The sequence below is a fragment of the Phyllopteryx taeniolatus genome, chromosome 1 (genome assembly GCF_024500385.1).
Source record: "Phyllopteryx taeniolatus isolate TA_2022b chromosome 1, UOR_Ptae_1.2, whole genome shotgun sequence".
Classification (NCBI taxonomy): Eukaryota; Metazoa; Chordata; class Actinopteri; order Syngnathiformes; family Syngnathidae; genus Phyllopteryx; species Phyllopteryx taeniolatus.
The window spans coordinates 35411230-35433880 of NC_084502.1; the positions used below are offsets into that span (position 1 = coordinate 35411230).

The 22651-nt window shown below is 43.0% G+C and overlaps 3 protein-coding genes across 3 annotated transcripts in view; 1 reads left to right on the top strand and 2 right to left on the bottom strand.

The window, feature by feature from the left end:
- Window positions 1–12322, bottom strand: part of mfn2 (mitofusin 2) — a 55056-nt gene extending 42734 nt beyond the window's left edge. Inside the window, exon 1 of the mRNA XM_061791615.1 lies at window positions 12194–12322. Coding sequence (XP_061647599.1) covers window positions 12194–12231 — 38 coding nt within the window. The 5' untranslated portion in view covers window positions 12232–12322. The remainder of the gene's footprint in view (window positions 1–12193) is intronic.
- On the bottom strand, window positions 1636–8728 carry LOC133486464 (zinc finger protein PLAGL2-like). Its single transcript, XM_061791649.1, has one exon. The coding sequence runs from the start codon at window positions 8349–8351 to the stop codon at window positions 7056–7058; it is 1296 nt and encodes a 431-aa protein (XP_061647633.1). The 5' UTR covers window positions 8352–8728; the 3' UTR covers window positions 1636–7055.
- A 7596-nt stretch (window positions 12323–19918) lies between the features above and the next one.
- Window positions 19919–22651, top strand: part of asxl1 (ASXL transcriptional regulator 1) — a 54291-nt gene continuing 51558 nt past the window's right edge. Inside the window, exon 1 of the mRNA XM_061791583.1 lies at window positions 19919–20299. Within this exon, the coding sequence (XP_061647567.1) occupies window positions 20243–20299 (57 nt within the window). The 5' untranslated portion in view covers window positions 19919–20242. The remainder of the gene's footprint in view (window positions 20300–22651) is intronic.

The following is a 22651-nucleotide window of genomic DNA, read 5'->3' on the forward strand; positions in this document are numbered from 1 at the left end:
AGGTATTGCATATAATTGACAGTAAATTTGTACTTTTGTACTAAATTCTTTGTACTTTTACTTGACTTAAATCAGTACTACCTCTATTTTTACTAGATTTTATTTTTTGGGGCACAAGTATCTGTACTTTCAAGTACACAAAGTGAATAATTTTACCAACACTGCTTTTTATGAAGCAAAAAGGGAAATTACAGCCAAATTAAACCCATCCATTTCCTACACCGCTTGTCCAGACTAGGGTTGCAGAGGTGCTGGAGCCCATCCCAGCTGACTTTGGATGAGAGGTCCACCCTTGGTTACCAGTCAAACATGGGGCACACAAACAACCATTCACACTCACATTTTTTAAATTTATTATACTCCTTATAATCCCCCAAAAGGAAATTCAACTGAAACCGCTGTATATTTATGTTGCACACATAACAGAGACCCAGTCCAGATCATACACATTCAGCATGCAGACAGCGTTAAGGGGCCTTGCTCAATGGTGCCTCGACAGTTGTCTGGAAGCAGAATCTCTCCAGCAACATAGCATTTTACGCTGTCCGCTGCAGACTTGAAGCAATTTAGAATTTTCAATTTAACCAAGCATTCTTTTTTTGAATGTTGGAGGACGTCATAGTACAGTGGAGAACATGCAAACTCCACATCAGTGAGCCCGAGGAAAGATTTAAATTTAAAAAGCCCATTGTTAAATCAATAATTGCGAGAAATCATTAACATGATAATTGTCTTCTCATAAATGAACATCATAATTTATAAAATTTTAGATGTATATAATAAACGTAGTTTGAGCAAATTTGCTATTTCAGAAGTCTGTAGCAAACTTGTAACACTTTCCATTAATCAGTACTCAATTAGCTGTTTCTAAAAGGTTGGTGACCCCTGCGCTAGACTGAGAGAGACGTCCTAAACAAAAGTTCACTATGCTCCCCCCAACATGTAACTCTTTGAATCAAATAGCTCACAGGTGTCAAACTCAAGGTCCGGGGCCAGATTCCTCCGTGAAAGCAAATCATGTGCATCAACTTCCATGATTCTTGCTAAAATGTGCACCAAAATTTCAATGTCATATGTAATAATGTTAAAATTATACATATTGCAAGCATTTTTGTTTTTAGAGTAACTGAACCTATAATGCTTGACTTCTGATTCCAAAATTGGTTATCCATCAATTTGTGTACATGCAATGAAGCGATGAACCACTTATATGGTTTCACAGTCATAATGGCCCTGAGGGAAACCGTAAGGTGACCCGTGACAAAAATGAGTTTGACACCCCTGCAATAGCTGAAACATTGTTGAAATGTTGTTGAAATTACAACCTAGTTGTATGACAAAATTGTCAAGGCCTGTAACAATGTGATCTTTTATTATATCAATTATATGATGTGTATGAAGGTGTAAAATGTTTAATTACGATTCTTTAGTGTTAGTTTGTGCTCTCCAGCTAGCCATTCTAGTTAAGGGTGGATGTATTTATGTGCTATTTTTAAATGATGTTCTATTCTTCCACCCCAATCCTTTTTTTCTATGCAAACCAACCCTTTTTCTACCAACTAGTTAATCCACAATCAGTTCATTGGACCCGCTTCCAGAGTTCCAGCTCCAATTTAAAAACAAAGCAACTTAGAGTAAATCTACATATTTATTTTACTTTGCTTTGTCTAGACAACAAGAAAATGACAATTCACCTTGCTTTCTTGGTCTTGGTTGCTATACGGTGATAATGCAAACAACTAAGAAAAAATTAGCTTGGTTCACAGCCATCAAATTAGTATTACAAATAGGTTAAGTGTATTCCACAATAAAAGATGTAAAGTGAGATCTGGCTTGCATTTTTACTTCGGAAAGGTAAACATAAATTGAGTTGTTTACACATTTTTTACCATGGCCCACAGTGTAACGACATATCATACACTATGTGGACAGTCTTAAAATGTTACATATTGATGTGACATAACACCTGACATGCTCGCATTTGTAAGTACCTTGAACCAAAGCCCGGTTGACATTCATTTGCCACGTTTGTAGCATATTAGTGTAACACAGATGTATTAAGAAACATGCACATGGTTTGTATTGACATGACAGATAATAATTCTTCCTGCAAGGACAGCATGGCAATTATTATTATTATTTGTTTTTTACAGGGCTTTCATTGTCAATATTCGGAACAGCAAAACACATAAGCATGATTCACTTTCAGCTGAATTCTTTTAAATCTGTTAAAAAATACTGAATGAAATCAAATCTTATTAAGTACTGCATTTATCATTTTTGCCTTGTTAGAAAATATTCTGGTCCTGTCTGATACAAAAATACTAAAGATAATTCAGTTAAAGATGTGTAACAAGTAGCAGTGATGTTCATTTAGATGCCTACTGTGAATCTACTGCTTTCCTTAATGTAACAATTACATTTACAGGGTGGAGCAGCACTAACATCAGTCAAGCAGAAAATAGCCTGTACTTGATATTACGTAAAGAGGTATCTCATTAAACTATGGAGCTACAGCAAACAAAATATTAAGTCCTAAACATTTTCTCTGCTGTTAGATGAGCAGTTGCCTGTCACTTTTGAGGTAGTAAATAAGTAAAAATATAATTAAAGGCAAGTACACAGAACAATGCTTGATTCAATGGAATACAACTCTGATCAGAGTGTGTATCCTGTCCTTCAAAGTTAATTTTAAACACTCATTCTCAGTGGTATAATGTATGTTACAGCTTTAAACATTTTATAACGATATTGCAGAAAGATATGACAAGGTAGAGGTAGAATGTTTAATTATTATATTATAATAATCAATGTCTGCCACTATATTAAGAGTTAACTCAAAAGCTACCATCAAAAGTTTAAAACTAAATGGAAAACGCGCCAAAATAACTACAACTATAAAGAAAAACAGAAACCCTTATTTCTGTGTATTTGAGGTACAAAATGTTTTTTTTTTTATTTTTTTTTTTTAAGAAATGTCATAAGTGCTTTAACCCTGTCAAGAGATTAGAAACTCTGAGAGAGACACACAACAGTAGCATTTTGACATTGGTGCAACACTGCGGCTAGTGACAATGCTAGTGGAACACTCAATCAGCAGAGTTAATGGATTTAAAAGAGATAGCATTATCTCTTTGCATGCCTTCTTTCCAGGATCACAACAGTCGCTTGAACTTGGAGCAATGTTCATGAAGGGATTTCCCACTATGGGAATCCCAGTTGTGATCCATTCATCACGGCTGTGACTAGATTATAAAAGGAATGGATTGCAAGTCTTCAATATGGGGGTGGGTTTCAGTCCCAATTTCATTAGAAGCGCTTGCGAGCCAGTAATATGGCAAAGGAAAATTGGGCGACAATTCATTGATAATTTTAGAAAAGGCTACACATATTCTAGAATACTTTTACTGTGCTAAGTCAAAACAGCAATGACCATATTTTCTTACTTCCAGAAGACCTAAATTCCTAAATTAAACTTGTTTTTAAAAAACCCAGGTCGCCTCAGTTAGTTAATGCGCCATATTTTGCCTAAAAAAAAATATATATATATACAAATGGCAAATAGACACCAAAGATCCAGTATCTACTCAAGGCCAGCGCTTGTACTTAAACCCAATTCAGCCAATCTAGGAAAAATTTTCAAACTAGGGTCTTTCAGTCTCGACACTTTAGAAGAAAAATATCCTAGTAAGTTTATGAGGCAAAAACTGTTCAGCATTTGGACACTTCCAGACATCAAAATATCCACAAGTACAATTCTCTCTAAAATCGAATAGTTTGGTGATGGGGGGAGGGGCTTCAAAAACTAAAACCAAGGTAATTGTTATAGATGTAAAGGGTCTGGAGTTTTAAAAAAAAAAAAAAAAAAAAAAAAAAATGAAAGTTTTTCCATGCCATTACACCTCATGATGACTGAGGCAGTTGGCTATAGGTGACTGTGAATGCCTGCTGATTCCATTAAACTCCTTGGTGGTGGAGCACTTTTCTTGATACAATTGCATTAAAGGAGACATACATGACACCACACACTGCTGAGAAACATGTTGGTCAAAAATCACGTTTTACTACTGTATTTGACTTTATTTTCACACATGACCCTTAAATCTTTGCTTAAAACCTAGGCTGAGTTGACCAATGTTTGATTGTTACTTTAGCTAATCAAGCTCTGGTATGCATGTATGCAGTATGTGATATGGACACCCTGTAAACAAACAGGAATAAGACTTTCCAAAGTAGCGACAATCATCTGCAATTAAAATACCATCAGTAATATTTAACTGATAAGTAATAATTTTGGAGGGGCTGGGGGGGTAAAATGAATTTTTGCTGACAAGTGCCTTCAGAATTATTATTCTTATGTTTAAAACAGGAATGTCAGAAGGGCACTGTGCAATGTCTATCAAGACTTATCTAGAACTGTCCTAGCTAGTCTTTGAGCATGAACTGATGAAGCCTGCTCAGATTAGAGGCAAACCATCACAGACAAATTTAACAATCCCGCAACTATCGACTGAATGCCCTGTGATTACAATGACCTGGATGAATGAGAATATTCACAGGCATCTATTAGTTATTATTACTTGAAAAAGAAACTACACATTTTATTATTTTAAATATCAGTCAAGCTCCTGAGGTGAGTGTTCTGATTTGCACAGTGATCAACTGTACGTTCCTTGTAAGACACTTAGGCATGGTGGATAAAAGTATTTAGTCATGCTAAAACTGGATACCGTATTTTCACGACCATGAGGCGCACTTAAAAGTCTTGAATTTTCTCCAAAATGGACGGGGCGCCTTGTGTGTGCACAGAGTTCCAAAATATGTACATGTTGTGTGACTTTAATGAGAGCGCCGCTTGACTGACTGGGAGCATTTTCTGCCGACACGCTGCTTATATAGAGGAAGGCGGACGTGACTGAGGACAGCATGCGGACGTAAAGGGGGATGGTGCGCGTGACAGAGGAGGCTAAAGACACGCCCCCAGTAGGTATATAGTTCCGGTATGTGCATCGTTTTGGCTAAGGACCCCCGAAAATGGCACCTACGAAGAGACACGCTTACAAAGCACAGTTTAAACTGCAAGCTATTAGTTACACGGAGGAATTTGGGAATGGAGCATCCGCGAGAGAATTCAAGATCAACAAATCCATGGTTCGCAACTGGAGGAAGCAGGAAAACGAGCTTCGCCAAGTCAAGAAGACAAAGCTGTGTTTCCGGGGGAAAAAAAGAAAAACAAAACGCGGAAACAAGGCGAGGTGGCCCGAGTTGGAAGACAAACTCGAGGAATGGATTAATGAGCAAAGAACAGCCGGGAGAAGCGTCTCTACATTCACCATTCGACTGAGTCCAATAACTCGGAGCTTGCCATCGTTCCGGGAGGCTTGACGAAGGAACTCCAACCGATGGACATCGGTGTAAACAGGGCGTTCAAAGTGAAGTTGCGAGCGGCGTGGGAGCCATGGATGACAGATGGCGAACACAGCGTTACTAAGACTAGGAGGCAGCGCCGGGCGAGTTACGCCACAATTTGTGAATGGATTGTGGATGTTTGGGCTAACGCGTCTGCTTGCACTGTTGTTCGAGCTTTCGTAAAACCCGGCATCATTTCTGAGGAGCCGCACGGCAAAGAGACTGACTCTGACAATGACGAGAGGGAAACTGGCGTGTTTGACGGCGAACTTGCCCAGCTGTTCATTTGGGATACAGAAGATGAGGATTTGTGGATGAGGATTGATAAAAAAAATAACGTGAGTACATTGTTAAATACTTCAATAAAGTACAACCGAACTCAGTTTTGCTTTTTAAAAACATTGTTTTAGCGTGCATGCATGCTACCGTATGTTTTAAGCTAGCGTATGTTTTACCATGCCTGCGCCCAATAATACGGTGCGCCTTATGTATGTGTTAAATACAGAAATAGACCCCGTAACTGAGACTGCGCCCAATAATACGGTGCGCCTTATGTATGTGTTAAATACAGAAATAGACCCCCGTAACTGAGACTGCGCCTTTTAATACGGTGCATCTTATGGTCGCAAAAATGCGGTAGTTGCTGCATGCTCTCTGAAGGCCTCCTTGATCACAGATGCAAAGGCACAAAACAACAGAAGCTTTACAGAAGAGAAACAGATGGACCACCATTAAAAGCATACCAGCCACAATATTAAAGATTGTTTGCACGACATGAAATTCAATACAAGAGCTGTATCAAATATTCTGCCCTTACAAAGATAAAGTTCAGTTCAGACACGGCTCTCGTGATGCAGTAGAATCGATCTAAACTGAACATCTTTGTAAAGGCAGGTTACAGCAGTATTGGATAATTTATTGTGTATGTGGTCATAATGTTCTGGCTGGTCAATGTATATTAAATGGTATGTAGTGTCAAATACTGCGGTAACCATTGTAACCAAAAGATCATCTGTCACAAAATTACATTGTCAAACATTTCAGTCTGCAGATAATCTAAAGACTAGTTTTAAAAATGGTTACACATCACCAACGCAATAAGACAGGCTTGCCTTTTAGCCATTTTATAAAAAAAAAAAAAAAATGTAAAAAAAAAAAAAAAAAACTTTGTAATTAGAAAAACTAAACTTAAGTGCATTCTAAATTAGTGATGCCTGAAAACAGTAACAAAAAAGCAAGAGCATCAGTGGCAATTGTGTTACCATGCTGGTGTGGCCTCTTAGAACGCAGTGCTTCAAGTTGGACTTACATTTGTGTGACATGTCTGAGTTTACACTGTATGTTCTGTTACGTTAAACCAGGTTGTAATCACATAGTACATGTGATAACTGGATCAAGTGCATTAACTGTTGTTTACAGATTTAAAAGAATTACTCTGTTGGTTGTAGTGAGATAGACAACATTTGTGCATTCAAGCTTACTTTTTTTTTTTTTTTTAAATGAGGTAATACTGATGAGGTGATTTGTTGTGAGAAACAAAAATCAATTGCAATAACATGTATACATGTTCTATAGTTTCAATTGTCATTTGACCTTTGACAGGAAAAAGACATCCATATGTGAAGGTTAGTTCGACACAAAACTGCTTATTGCTGAAAGGCTTGGTAGTAATGTGGTAAGGAGCTAGAAGTGCTAACAGCTGAAGTGCTGTATGCCTGAGGTAGTTGGCTATGGTTGTGGGTGACGGGGCCCTGAGGCACATGAGCCTGAGAAGGTTGGAAGAAGGTAAAAGGGCCTGAAGCCTGAGAGGACAACCCAGTGGAAGAGGTTGGCGAGGAGGTGGCAGTGGTGGCAGGAGGATAACCCATCATTAACCCTCCCATTCCCACATGAGAGCTGTAAGGTGGCAGGCTGAAAGGCAAGAAGCCCAACAGTGGCCCAAGTTCCATGTTAGTGGTGCAGGAAAGCTCAGCTGAGGAGACAGCAGGATTCCTGGGCACGAGGTGGGGATCACTGCCAACACCCATCCCTTCAGCAAGCATCTCCCTTTGAGGTGAGGTAGAGGTAGAAGAGTTGACGGAACTGAGGTGGGGAGGAGGGGCACCCTGCAAATCCAGCAGGAAGCTGTCCACTTCAGTGCGAGGATATGAGGTAGATCCTTGTTGGTACCTGGGCATGTTGCTGTATGACTGCTGCTGTGGTGCTGACAGAGGCTGCAAGTGATGGTGGTGGTTGTGAGGAGATGGCTGAGGCATGTGGCGACCGACACCCATGCTTGAGGACAAAGAGACCTGCATGAGGCCATGTGGGTGATTCATCCCAGGGACAGGATTGGTAATGGGGTAGGAGTTGAACATGTCCCTGGTGAAGGTCTCCACAGGTTCCTTGGAGGAGGCGGAGCCTCGGTCTGAGGCTAAAGGGCTGGACTCCTTCACTGGACATTGGGTGGTGGTAGTGGATGTTGCCACGGGAGTACTGGCCGTAACCAGTGGTATCAATCCTGCATCATGCGCATGGCTCTTCTTCAAGTGCCGGGTCAAGTGGTCTCTGCGGCCAAAGCGCTGAGCACAGCGAGGGCACAAGAAATCACGCCGTCCAGTGTGCACCACAGCATGGCGACGTACATCCTTGCGAGTGTAAAAACGGCGGTCACATCGCTCACAGGAATATTTCCTCTCTCTCACTCCCACAACAGCATTACTGTTCCCCTCTGCTGGAGGAGGCCTATCAATATGGCCACCACCCAGGTGCTCCAGCAGCGATGGTGCACCTTCGGAACAGGGCAGGCCTGCGCCAGCACTGTGAGCTTCCACCAGGTGCCGTCTATAACCCAGCTGAGTGTTATATTGCTTCCCACACTCCTGGCAGTGGAAACCAAGCTGCCTGTTGGCAATGTGGCTATCCTGCAGCTGACCCTTTAGTTGTTCTTGCTGGTGGAACATGGTCCCACGGGGATGGTGTTGGGTTGTGTTGCAGAGATGAACTGACTGAGGAGGAGCAGGTACAAGCAACACTCATGAGGATTCTACAGGTAGCTGGCCATCCACTCTCTGGTCTCAGGCTGTTGCGTTATCTCTGTGTGCTTGCAATAATACTAAGTGCAGTTTGTTGACTATTTAATGATCTCTTTTGGCAATGACGCGTGGTCTGTCCTACTTTGGTGGGACAGGCCTGTGTCCAGCACTTGGTTTCGATGACAGCACCTGCCATAGCAACCCCAAGAGGGCTGCGGTCATGAGTGGCTTTAGAACTGACTGGATCCGAGTTTCTTCTGTTGACTCAGAGTCTGTTCGTGTTCATCAGATGAAGCTCAGCATCTTAAAAGACCTGAAAGATAGGGAACATATCACCAAATTGAGCAAATTACATTGCCTGAAGTGTGGTGAGACAGTAAGAAGCATGCACATTAAAGGGCCCATATTTTGGCAAAATGTTTTATGTTGATAGGGCTGGCTCGTGAGCGGAGAGGTAGGGGGAGATCTTTGCTAGTGATGTAGAAAAGCTTGAGAAATTCAAACGACCGGATTTCAGGCCTCTCGGCAGAAAAACGTCTGGAACTCAGGAAAGCGTGGATGATTTTAATTCATATTTCACGTTTTCTGAGGCACAAAATGTTTGAGAACCACAGATCTACAACATAAACAAATATATCAGGGCCATTTAAACATTCCGTCATCACACCTGCAATTGGTGGAAGTAGAAGAATAAATTCACCTATTTGAAGATTTCTGAATGGAACCCATCTTCCATTATTTGATGAAAAACCTCCCAATTCACAGTTTGTCCTCAGACTAAAGCCATGTCTAATATGAAAATATTTTTTTCCGCAATCTTGTGGCATTTTGTGATGCCAAGGAACTACTGTGACATGACCATCTTTATTTAGTCAGGCACTTGCCTTGCCCAACACTGAATAAATAAAGTGTTTTGCCGCCATCTTGGGGCTTATGTAGGTAATTACAAACCTTTTTGAGTAGGCGTAAATTCCTTGGGGATTTTTGCTATTCGTGGCTGGCCTCGGTCCCTATCCCTTGTGAAAAGTGGAAAAACAATGTATAACTCAATGGTTTTAGTCTTTCTGTGTGCGAAATGTCGCTCTCATAGCAATTTCATTTCAAGAAAAGTACACGTGAATTGTGTATTAGTGAGATTCAATCAATTCCTCCCATATAGTGATACCTTGCCACTGTACAATATTTGAGCGACAACTATACACCTGTCTCTGAGGAAGACATTCACTCACCAAGAAACAACAGATGATGGGCAGCAACAAAATGTTAAAACTGTAACAGGTAGAGCTGACAAACCCTCTATCTTATATCAGATAATAATACACTGTCAGTTTAGCTGTTACGCCGTCAAAAATTAAATACAATTTGAAATCGTGAAATGGAGTGATTTGTCCTTTGAGTCAAAACTATTGTGGTCATCTTGTGATTGATGTGACGAGTTCACAGGTATTCAAAGTTAAAACACTGTTTAGCTCCTTAGCTAATCAGAGAATGGCTCTGTCCTCGCACACAAGTTACACCATGGACTGTGTCATAAATCCAAATAAACCAGAAACATATAGTCTAGATGACCACATTGCATGCCATCTGACATCTGCATTTCCTTGTGTTTCCAATACATAAAATATTAGATGAAATAAAGTACATTTAAATACAGTCATGAATAAAAGCTGTGAAATACATTCTACACACATTATTTTTTTTTTTTATTATCTGTAATGAGCATACGAAGGACTACAAATCCAATATATCGCAAAGCAAGACATGGGAACGAAACAGGGTCTGGTGTACCGTTAAACTGTGCATATTCCACGCAAACAATAAGAAAGCTCAATTCGCGGAGAATACCTCAACCACAGTCTCTGTCTACTTATTGCTGGAGTGGAGGGAAACCTGGGAATTAGCCCAAAGGTCCAGGTATCCCTGTCTTCAGCCCTCAAGGAGTAGCCTTCTATGCCATCTGGAGCCTCAAACAGAAGAGGCTTACCCCTGGATAAAGTGCTTGAGTTAAAAAAAAAATTAATAAATAAAAAGTCCTTAAAACAAACATAATTGCCCACACGTTTATACAAATTTAAACTTATTTAAGCATGCTAAAACATATTTAAACACGCTTTAAACACATTGTAAATGTAATTTAGCACAAAACAAATTGAAACCATAAAATGTACAGAAAATACTTGTATTGTTGTGTACGTGTACACATGCATGGGCCTTCAAGAGGCGGGGCCTGGGTGTGAAAGGTATATCGTCAACTGTGGCTCTCCTTTCCCACATGCAAAGGCATTAAAGTATACTGTAAAACCCCATTAACAAAAATTAAACCACTGCTCAAAAAACACAATATAGCGGGGTCTGAACGATAAACTGCAATATAGCAGGGGGAAATTATAATAAGTCTAATTGGTTTCGTGTGGAAGGTAGACCCAGTCAACTTTTGCAGTACCACTGCACTCTCACATTATACACGTTTTACATTAATTATAAATACAGTATGACAACTCACACATTTACAAGCATGCGTCAAATGAGAGGAGCGCCCACTTCAGTTAGATGCCTTGCTTAAGGGCACTCCAGCACTATACTGGGACAAATATGCATATCCCCGTCCCAACTGTCTGTAAATCAGTGATTTCCACCCTTTATGGAGCCAAGGCACTTATTTTACAATAGAAAAATCTCACGGCACAAAATGTCACAAAATATGGCTACATTAATTACTGTATGTACTTCCTGCCATCTAATAGATGAGCATTTATTTGTTCTGTCTGTTACTCTGCCTCACTGGTATAAATAGATGAACAAAGAGACATTATTTCCTGTAAATAAATAATTTTTTGAGCAATTACATAAAATTGTATAATTTCCCACGGCACACCTGAAGAGCGCTCATGGCACACTAATGTGCCCTGGCACACTGGTTGGGAATCACTGCTGTAAATGTTTGGACAAAAGCTGCTCATAACCTAGCTTTCATCGCCCTAATTCAAGCTGCACCTTTGGCCTGAATGTCGTGAAAAGCAAACATTGAATTTGGTCGAACTTCTGCATAACATGGTGCATTCCATGACGCTCACCCTTGTTTGACAAGGTTTACTTGCGTTTATTGCTTGGATTTTCTCTGACTCGAGGTATTAGACGCAACTGTATGCGTTTCTGGTATAGTGGCAGCACTTATTTTCATTTTGTATAGAATTACAAGAACTTAAGTGACACTTGTCCACGATCACCATGAGGGAAGTAATCAGCCAACATCGCCATCTTGTGGAGTCACGCGCAACAACGATTGTGTTCATTTGCGTTCCTCCGTTACGAGCCCAAAACAGTGTTTAAAACGATTGGAAAATATTTTGCAACATACAGGGTATGGTTTGTTATAAAAAAAAATATGTGACATTGTAGTTGATTTGGGCTTGACTGAAGTGGCGAAGTTGAAAGTTGTAGCGTACGTGTGCCCACAGTAACTTACCGGACCGGAGCTAAATTTGTCTGCTAAAGCGAACTTGCCTCCGTGAATTTCGGTGGCGGATGTGAGTTAGGTTTAGTCTTCTGGACGACCTGAAAAGCACCACATTGCTTTCCATAAGTGCTACCGAGGCTGTGGGTAAATGTCCAAAGTTTAACCGAGCAAGAACGACGAATTCAAAACAATAGACGTGCGTTTGACTAAGTTGTGTCGGAGTTTGTCTTGCGGGGGCTAACTCTGTATTACCTCAGCAAACGGGCTAAAAAGTCCCACTCGAATCGACATTTCCACGCCGGACGTTTCTTACCGCCTGGCGCGCATCCGCGATATCCCTGCGCGCTCCATTTGGCCTCCACGTGTGCATTTTGGACAGATGAAGGGCGTAAAAGATGTTTATTCGAGTCTGGGCCTGGCCTGCTGGCGCCGCGCTGGAAGCCGTGCATTCTGGGAGCGTGACGTCACACCCCGGCCTCAGTGCAGCACGAGCAGGAAGCGCAACTCCTGCTCCGACTACAACTAAGCGCACGACTACTAACGGTTTCATTCTTGCGTCAATGCTGACAAGCCGAACACATTTATTTGCTTGGTTTAAAGATACTTTTATTCACTAAAGTGTATGTGAAGTTGAAGTCAAATGCTGTGTGTAAGAAGTACTGATTTAACTCATTTACTCAAGTAAAAAAAAATAAAAGTACAGACTGAAATGTACTTAAGTACAAAAGTGAAAATGAATTTTTACTGACAACTATGTACGAGTCATTCTAAAAGTGGGGGACAGTCTGCACTGGTTGTGTAAACGATTTAGTTATCCTGAGGTGAAATGTAACTGAAGAAGTGATTCCTAAATATTCAAAATGCCAACTAGCTCTTGAGTATGGAAGCCCGTTTCCACCTGTGAGAAAAAAAGGAAAGTAACAAAAAACGGTTAAGTCATAATTATGAGATATGAAAGTTAATAAAAACAGTTAAGTCATCATTTTGTGTTAAGTCATAATCATGAGATACTATCTCATGATAATGACATACTAAGTCATAATTACGATAGTATCTCATATCTCATAATCATGAGATACAATCCCATGATAATGAGATCATATTACATAATAATTACGAGATGACTCTGTATCTCGTAATCAATTCACAATTCACAAAAATACTTAGTAATTCATAATTTGAGATACTAAGTCATGTATCTCATAATTTGTTTGTAATTCAATTTTCCGAATTTATTTCCCAGAAACGGGCTTTCACACTTGTGCACCCACTCAAAGGGCTTTTTTTCACTTGTCCATCCCTCTTGATGACCACCAACTATAACTGATTTAAAAAAAAAACGTTTTAAATGTTGTTGATATGTCTTCCTTGTAATTCTTTAAACATTTTGTTTTATCACAGACATATTTTAAATAGTAATAATTTATGTTCTGAAGTTGTGTCTCTCAACATACATGCAACGCTGTTACCAAAACCTTTTTAGCCATTGTCATGATCAGTGCACTGCAGTTCCTCTTTTGGAGCTTAGGTGGCGCTCTCTCTCTCTTTCTCTCTCTCTCTCTCTCTCTCTCTCTCTCTCTCTCTCTCTCTTCCCAGCAATTACCACCTCCTCGCCTGTGCACCTGTTCCCAATCAGCACTCATCACTGCTTGTATTGAAGCCTGGCTGGCCCAGGGATCCGACGCCAGAATATTCTCGCTCTCATGCGGTACTATGGTCTAAATATTGCTCCTCGACAGTAAGATTGATTCGTTGACTCCTGTGCTTGCACTTACTCCCTGTTGTTTCTCCTCCTTCAGTGCTCTCCTGTGTTTCCTGCCACAATGCACACTCCGGCCACTTGCCAAGTTCACTCACCTGCTCACACCCAGCCCTCCGCACGCTCCCTACTCCTACGGACCACCATCATGCCTTGGAATTCCTGACACTGCACTTATCCCAAATAAACCATTACCAACTGCTTCCTCCGCCTCCGTCTGCTTTTGGGTCCAGTCCAAGAACCGTTTGATACAAACCATGACAGAATATTCTGGCCATATGGACCCAATGACACCGGAAGGACTCCGGGAAGCACTCGCTCACCAAGGCGCCCGCATCGGGAGAAATTATGGACTCAATAAGCAACCTAACACAGCAAGTATCTCTCCTATCCTCTCAGATGCACTCTGGCAACCCCCACCACCTCGAACACCCCATGAGTATTCCTCCCGAGCCCGCTGCCTCCAACCAACCTCCCCTCCCTTACAAAGAACCTCACGTTCCCCCTCCCGAACCTTTCCCTGAGGACCTAGGTTCCTGTGGTCAATTTTTATTGAACTGCTCATTAGTTTTCGATTTGCAGCTGCTGAATTATCCCACCGTATCAATCCCCCCAACACAACTTCTTTTTCCTACTCACCACTTTCCGCGCAGCATTAAGTTCACACACCTTAGTTGCCTTATCATTTACTTTTTAGCCATACCACTTCCTCTTTAACCTCTTACCAAAACCCAGTCTTATCCCCCCCCATCCCGTTCCTTGCCGTGTCTTTTTCCCCCCCTGTCTCCCGTCCCACCTCCCGGTCTCTATATCCTAGTCTACATAACCACCCCTCAATTTCCTATCTCTCGTGCGAGATATTTATTAATCCTCTTCATTACACATTTTAATCTTTCTTCTTTTATGAGCTTTACCTCCCCTTTAGTCATTAATACTCCGCCATTCTATCCTACCACTTTCTTACATCCAATCTTCTACTTACCAACGGAACATATACCCCATAGATTTCTTTCCATCGCTATATCGCTCTGTTCCTTAATCCTTTAATATCGCCCTATTTCACCTCCCATCAGCCAAACAACCCCCCCCTGTAAGGCTTCGCCCCATGCACCTTGTTCCTCCACGAATTTACCACATTGTTCAATCTTCAGTCCTATACACCTAATCGTAAATACATTCTTGCTTCCTATCTTAACCCCCTTATAGTCCCCCCCTAATTGACCCCCCCACTCTCATCACCTACTTTACTATCCCCCCCCCACCCACACAACTAAAACTCATAATACTTAATCACAATTCTCCCCCCTCATCACCCCCAACCCCCCCCCCACCCCCCACCCCACCCCCCCATCCCCCCCCCCCCCCCCCCCACCCCCCCCCCTCCCCCCCCCCACCCCCCCACACCACCCACCCCCCTCCCCCGGTACCCGTTCTCATTGACTCCGGCACAGACAAGCGCTTTATTAATGAGGGCTTGGCATGTCAGCTTCAGTTATCCCTCAAACTCCTCCCGTCCCCGAAAAAGGTTACGGCCCTGGCGAGCGACTCATCTCCCCTGTTACTCACCAGACAGCATCGCTCACCCTTCTCATCATCACTGTGAAACCCTCCAGTTGTTTGTCATTCCCTCCCCGGAGACTCCTTGGTATCGGTCCTTGATCCTTGGTAACCCTTGGCTCAAGAAACACAACCCTGCCATAGATTGGACCCACCTGTCAATCACTGGTTGGAGTCACTTCTGCCACTCCCACTGTTTTCTTTTGGCCGTCCCAACCTCCAGCAACCCTCAGCCACCTGTTACTCCAATTGATCTCCCCTGGGTCCCACAAGAATATTACAACCTCTCCCCTGTTTTCAGTAAGGATCTTGCCATCTCTCTTCCCCCCCACCGCCCTTATGACTGCGCCATTGACCTCTTGCCAGGAGCCCCTCTCCCCTCCAGCCACCGATTTAACCTTTCCTGTAAAAGAGGCTATGGAAAATTATATCTGCGACTCCCTTGCCTCCGGACTCATCCGCGCCTCTTCTTCGCCCCTGGTAGCCGGGTTCTTTTTGTTGAAAAGAAAGATACCACTCTCGCCCCAGCATTGACTTCTGTGGTCTCAACGATAGTGAAGAATGAAGCCCCACTGCCCCTCATTGACCCCTCCTTCGAGCCCCTCTGTGACGCTCAAATATTCACCAAGTTGGACCTGTGCAACGCATATGATCTCATCTGCATTAGAGAGGGGGACAAACTGAAAACTGCCTTCAACACCCCCCTCCAACACTTTGAATACCTGGTCATGCCTTTTCAATGAACCTACGCTCCCGCAGTTTTTCAAACCTTCATCAATGACGTCCTCCGCGATATGCTCAACCGGTTCGTCTTTGTATATTTAGACGACATCCTCATCTTCTCCTGTCCCCCTGAAGAACATCGCCAGCATGTCCCCCAAGTCCTTCAACGCCTACACGAAAACCACTGAGAAAACCACCTTTTGGTGAAACCAGAGATGTGTGAATTCCATCTCTCCTTCGTACACTTCTGAGGATACATCATTGTCAAGGGACAGTTACAACCAGACCCGGCTAAGAGCCAAGCAGTCGACAACTGGCCCATTCCCTCCACCCGCAAAGAACTGCAACATTTCCTAGGCTTTGCCAACTTCTACCGTCGATTCATCCGTGACTACGTCAGAGTTGCCATTCCTCTCACCAGTCTCACCTCCACCAGTGCCCCATTCCATTGGACCCCAGCCACATCGCAAGTATTCGAACGCCTTAAGGAACTATTCACAAGAGCCTCATCCTGAGATACCCCTACCCCTCCCTCCAGTTCATTGTCGAGGTTGAAGCCTCAGACACGGGAGATGGGGCCGTCCTCTCCCAGCGGGTTCCCAAAACCCAAAAATTACATCCCTGTACCGTCTTCTCCCGTCGCCTGACCATCCGAACGCAATTATGACGTAGGAAATCGTCAGCTGTTGGCCATCGTTTGGGCTCTGGAGGAATGAAGGCACTGGTTGGAGGGCACTGAAACTCCTTTCATCATATGGACAGACCACAAGAACGTTGCCTATCTCCGCTCTGCTAAGCGCCTTGACCCCCGGCAGGCTCGTTGGACCTTGTTCCTCAGTCGATTCAACTTCAGTCTCTCCTTCCACCCTGGGTCTCGTAACAGCAAGCCTGACGCACTCTCCCACCTCTATTCACCCCCCTCCAGCTCTGTGGAACCGGATCCCATCCTTTCCTCCTCCTGCTTTGTTAGGGCTGCCACCTGGAAGATCGAACAAGAGGTTAGGAAGGCTCAAAGAACCCAACCTGACCCCAAGACCGGACCTCCGGAATCACCCGAATCATCCAATTCATCCAACAACACTTCTGGTGGCCCAGTCTGGCTAAAGACATCCGTGAGTTCGTCCTAGCTCGCTCCGTCTGTGCCTGAGGAAAAACTTTGCATCTGCCTCCAGCTGGTCTGCTGCGCCCATTACCCATCCCGAGCCGCCCCTGGTCAGAATCAGAATCAGAATCATCTTTATTTGCCAAGTATGTCCAAAACACACAAGGAATTTGTCTCCGGTAGTTGGAGCCGCTCTAGTACAACAGACAGTCAATTTACCGAACACTTTGGAGATATCCACATTGCTTTGGACTTTGTCAGAGGCCTACCCCCCTCTGAAAGTAACTCTGTCATTCTTACCATAATGGATTGTTTTTCCAAGTGTGTCCACTACATACCCCTTCCTAAGTTACCCTCTGCCTTCAAGGCCGCTAACCTTCTAGTACTTCACGTGTTCAAACGTCACAGTATCCCCATAGACATTGTCTCGGACCAAGGTCCTCAGTTCTCCTCCCAGGTCTGGAAGGAGTTCTGCAAGGTGGTGGGCGCAGCAGCCAGTCTCTCTTCTGGCTACCATCCACAGTCCAACGGGCAGACGGAGCGGGCAAGCCAAGATCTGGAGTCTGCTCTTCGCTGCATTCCTGCACGCAATCCCACCCCCTGGAGCACCTTTCTCCCGTGGGTCGAATATACCAACAACTTCCTCACCAGCTCCGCCACAGGTATGTCTCCCTTCATGGCATGCTATGGTTTCCAACCCCCATAAGAACTGTTTAAGAACAGGAGCATCATGTGGTAGCTCCAAACTATTTGGAAGGATGCCAGGGCAGCACTCAATCGGTCGGCCGAAAGAAACAATCAGTTTACGGATCGCCATCGGTCTCCTACACCGGATAAAAGGTGGGTCAGATGGTGTGGCTCTCCTCCCGTGACCTCCCTCTCCAAACAGAATAACGTAAGCTCACGGCATGTTTCATTTGACCTTTTCCGATCACCAAAATCGTCAATCTCACCTCTCTACACTTGAAGCTTCCCAATCTCTCAAGATTCATCCCACATTTCATGTACAGTGGGTACGGAAAGTATTTAGACCCCCTTAAAGTTTTCACTTTTTGTTATATTGCAGCCATTTGCTAAAATAATTTAAGTTCATTTTTCTTCCTCATTAATGTACACACAGCACCCCATATTGACAGAAAAAACTGAATTGTTGAAATTCTTGCAGATTTATTAAAAAAGAAAAACTGAAATATCACACAGCCGTAAGTATTCAGATCCTTTGCTCAGTATTTAGTAGAACCACCCTTTTGAGCTAATACAGCCATGAGTCTTTTAGAGAATGATGAGTTTTTCACACCTGGATTTGGGGAACCTCTGCCATTCCTCCTTGCAGACCCTCTCCAGTTCTGTCAGGTTGGGTGGTGAACGTTGGTGAACAGCCATTTTCAGGTCTCTCCAGAGATGCTCAATTAGGTTTAAGTCAGGGCTCTGGCTGGGTCATTCAAAAACAGTCACAGAGTTTTTATGAGGTATTTTAGCTGTGTGCTTAGGATCATTGTCTTGTTGGAAGGTGAACCTTCGGCCCAGTCTGAGGTCCTGAGCACTCTGGAGAACGTTTTTGTCCAGGATATCTCTGTAGTTGGCCGAATTCATCTTTCCTTTGATTGCAACCAGTCGTCCTGTCCCTGCAGCTGACAAACAACCACAAAGCATGATGCTGCCACCACCATGCTTCACTGTTGGGACTGTATTGGACAGGTGATGAGCAGTGCCTGGTTTTTTCCACACATACCGCTAAGAATTAAGGCCAAAACGTTCTATCTCCATGTGGGCTTTCATGTGTCTTGCACTGAGGAGAAGCTTCAGTCAGGCCACTGTGCCATAAAGCCCCGACTGGTGGAGGGCTGCAGTGATGGTTGACTTTCTAGAACTTTCTCCCATCTCCCGACTGAATCTCCGGAGCTCAGCCAGAGTGATCTTTGGGTTCTTCTTTACCTCTCTCACTAAGACTCTTCTCCCCCGATTGCTCAGTTTGGCCGGATGGCCAGCTCTAGGAAGGGTTCTGGTCGTCCCAAACGTCTTGCATTTAAGGATTATAGAGGCCACTGTGCTCTTAGGAACCTTAAGTGCAGCAGAATTTTTTTTGTAACCTTGGCCAGATCTGTGCCTTGCTACAATTCTGTTTTTGAGCTCTTTAGGCAGTTCCTTTTACCTCACGATTCTCATTTGCTCTGACATGCACTGTGAGCTGTAAGGTCTTATATAGACAGGGGTATGGATTTCCTAATCAAGTCCACTCAGTATAATCAAACACAGTTAGACTCCAATGAAGGTGTAGAACCATCTCAAGGATGATCAGAAGAAATGGACAGCACCTGAGTCAAATATGAGTGTCACAGCAAAGGGTCTGAATACTTACGGCTGTGTGATATTTAAATTTTTCTTCTTGAATACATGAGCAAAAATTTCAACAATTCTGTTTTTTTCTGTCAATATGGGGTCCTGTGTGTACATTAATCAGGAATAAACAATAACTGAAATTAGTACTCTTAGCCCTCTGGCAGTACCCTTCACTCACCCTGTATCATCGACAATCATCCTGCCTTCACTGTGTCTCACATCCTTGTGTGGCCACAAGGGAGGGGTTTTCAGTTATTGGTGTACTGGGAGGGTTATGGTCCGGAGGAGCGTGCCCAGATCTCTCTCCAGCTGATTTTGGATAACTCATTAATTAATAATAATAATAATTCAAAATAAAAATAAAGTAAATATTCCACAATATGTATGTCAATTTTCCAAAGTAAAACATAATTATATTCTTATTCATCTTATAAGACTACAGGACTATATGCAAGGAAGTGTGTGCTGCTGAGGTGGCCAGGCTATTTAACATGTGTTAAACATGTAATCTAATATTTGAACGTTTTTTTTTTTTATGTTGCAGGCCTTTGGCGGGGCTGACCTTTGACCTGGGTAGTAGCGTGCCTGCAAGGCTTGTTCTGCTGCAGCACTCCACAGACAGACAGCCTGAGCCTTCCTTCCCCACAATCGCGCTGCATCCCCACAGTGTCTGTTGCGCTTATTTAGGAACAGGCACCAACGTATTTTCCACGCTAGCAACATACACTCGGGCGTGGTAAGCGTCTTAAAGGGCCGACAACGCGAAAACCACTCGTATTGTTTCGAGGCTACACACAGCCAACCGAGAACGTCGTAGCCGTGTTAGCAGGTAGCTAAACCGCCACAGTCTTAAGGGCGCTTTGCAGGCCAGTGCGGAGGAAATGAAGGACAAACAAAAGAGAAAGAAGGAGCGGACCTGGGCTGAGGCGGCTCGCATGGTAAGCTGTCTATTTTGAGCATTTTGTTGGCTGTGGGGGAGTTGTACAACGATTTGTTTGAGGTCACTGCGTCGCGGTTGTTTATGGACATTCCCGTCTACACAAGCTGGACATAGAAGCTAGCTGTTGGCGTATAATTGCGAACTAGTGTAGCTGTCGGGAAGTGCTTTGTCTCTAAGCGGACACGTCTTTTCATTGATTATATGCATCAAAAGCCAGCAAAGGGAGATGGAATTCCACCCACCATGCTAACGATAGCAAGGACGCTAAATGTCGCCTATGTTTAGAGCTCTTTGTTTGCTAAGCTGCATGCTAGCCACTGAGCATTTTATTAACCAGAATTAAGAAGATACAAACACACACCACACGAGCGCATTAAATAAGAAGAAATTAAAGCTTGTTCTCTGTAATAAGAAAACACACTTCCACCCCTCCCTTGTCGTAGTTAATATTGTTGAACGTCGTGTTGTAAGCTAACAGTTAACTGACTGTGTTGTGCTACACGCATAATGGTGCAAGCTATTAATTGTACACAGTGCTCAACATCATCAACTAGTACACCCCTCTATGAAAAGTACCTTTGATCCATTTCTTCGTGAAAAGAAGTACAATTTTCAGAATTTTGAAGCTGATTACCCTCACCACGGTTGAATTCAAGGAATTACACATTTTGGTGAGTGTCCCACATTCATCGGGGTATTTTCTAGGATGGAATGCTAGAAAATAATGATTCTGAAAGGAAGGTTTTCTTACAAATCATTATATATATATATATATATATATATATATATATAAGCATTGTGGTGTTAATACTTAGATTTACTTTTAATGGGAACAGTGTTGTTTTGCTGATCACCTTTTTTTTTGCCAGTGCATCAAAGTCTGGTGTTAGTTTTGTTGTGGCAATTCTCAGAACACATCTGAGGTGTTCATCACTCAGCTGGGATCTGTAGGATGTTTTGTTGGTGTTCATCACACTAAATGTCTGTTCACACGCACGTGAAGAGCCAAACAACACCAGCATTCTCTGTGCCATCTTCCGGATTTTTGGAAATATGTCTGCGCTTAATGAAGCATAAAACTCATCCAGTTTGAGAGTTGAATTTCTCTTTTGAAGACCGTATCACATTGGAGATAATCAGTTCCATCTGCAGCTCTCGTGGCGCTGTCTTGTGTGACTGAATCTTGGATGGCAGTTTGTCAGATAAAGGTGTTTTGCTGAACCTGCAAGCTTGATTTTAACCGCTGAGCCATAGCCATCAGTTCCTGCGTTGATAGGCTGTTAGCATAAACAGCATGCCTGGTAGAAAAGTGATGGCTCATGTTATACTCCTAAAACCGCAATGGTTTCTTAACAAATTAGACATACAGCCTTTCATCGGACTTCAGTGAAAAAGTATTTAGTAGTCCATTCTATATTAAACACTCGGCACTCACTGTCGACTTTTCTTTTCTTTGGCCCACTCATGGTTGAAGAAGGGTTCAGAGCAGTAGCAGAGTAAAAACAGAACAGCCAAAGTCAAGTCAATGCATCACTGTATCTACTGCGCTACCTGGTGGGACCACTGGGGATTACAGGACAACCTGGTGGAACCACTGGGTATTACAGCACAACCTGCTGGAACCACTCTGCATTACAGGACAATGTCAAATGAATGTAGTCATGATTTTGATATGATTTTGGTGCTTCCAATGTTTGGCGGGCCGGATTGAAATGATCAACGGTCTGGATGTGGCCCGCTGGCTGTAGTTTGCCCAGCCCTGTTTTAGACAGACTAGTGTCCAAAGTTACCACAGGTGTTCTAGGTACCCACAGTTAAGACAGTAAGACTGGTGATTAGAAGTATAAAGTTAAAATTCAGCATCACTGAGATGTAGCTATATTTGCTTCTACATTGATTATACAACACCGCTACAACTATACCCATCAACTAGGGTTGTAACGACTCGTTTTAGCAACAATTTGATTTGTACCAAATTTGTGGTTGCCGATTCGAACAAGGACGATATTGGTTCATTTAGAACGATTTGATCCGAAACGATTCAACGATACAAAATACAGATAATACTTCATTTTGATCATATGGATAGAAGCAAAATCATGCATTGTAAAAATGGATTATACATGGGTAGAAGGGTTTTCCAGAATATAACTATGGGGGTGCATATTATACATGGGTGCGCATTATACACAAAATTACTGTAATTTGCAGCGGGCCTTCGGCGAATTCAAGGCCAACTGAAGTGCCCCCGACCCCACTGCCAACACCGACTGATTGGCACTGATGACCTGCCATCAGCGGGCCTCTGCCGGCAGGTCTCTCACCAGTGTTCGGATTGACGACTCCTCCG

Coding starts and splice junctions, on each gene's coding strand:
- LOC133486464 (XM_061791649.1), bottom strand. CDS start 8,351: ATGTTCCACCAGCAAGAACAACTAAAGGGTCAGCTGCAGGATAGCCAC.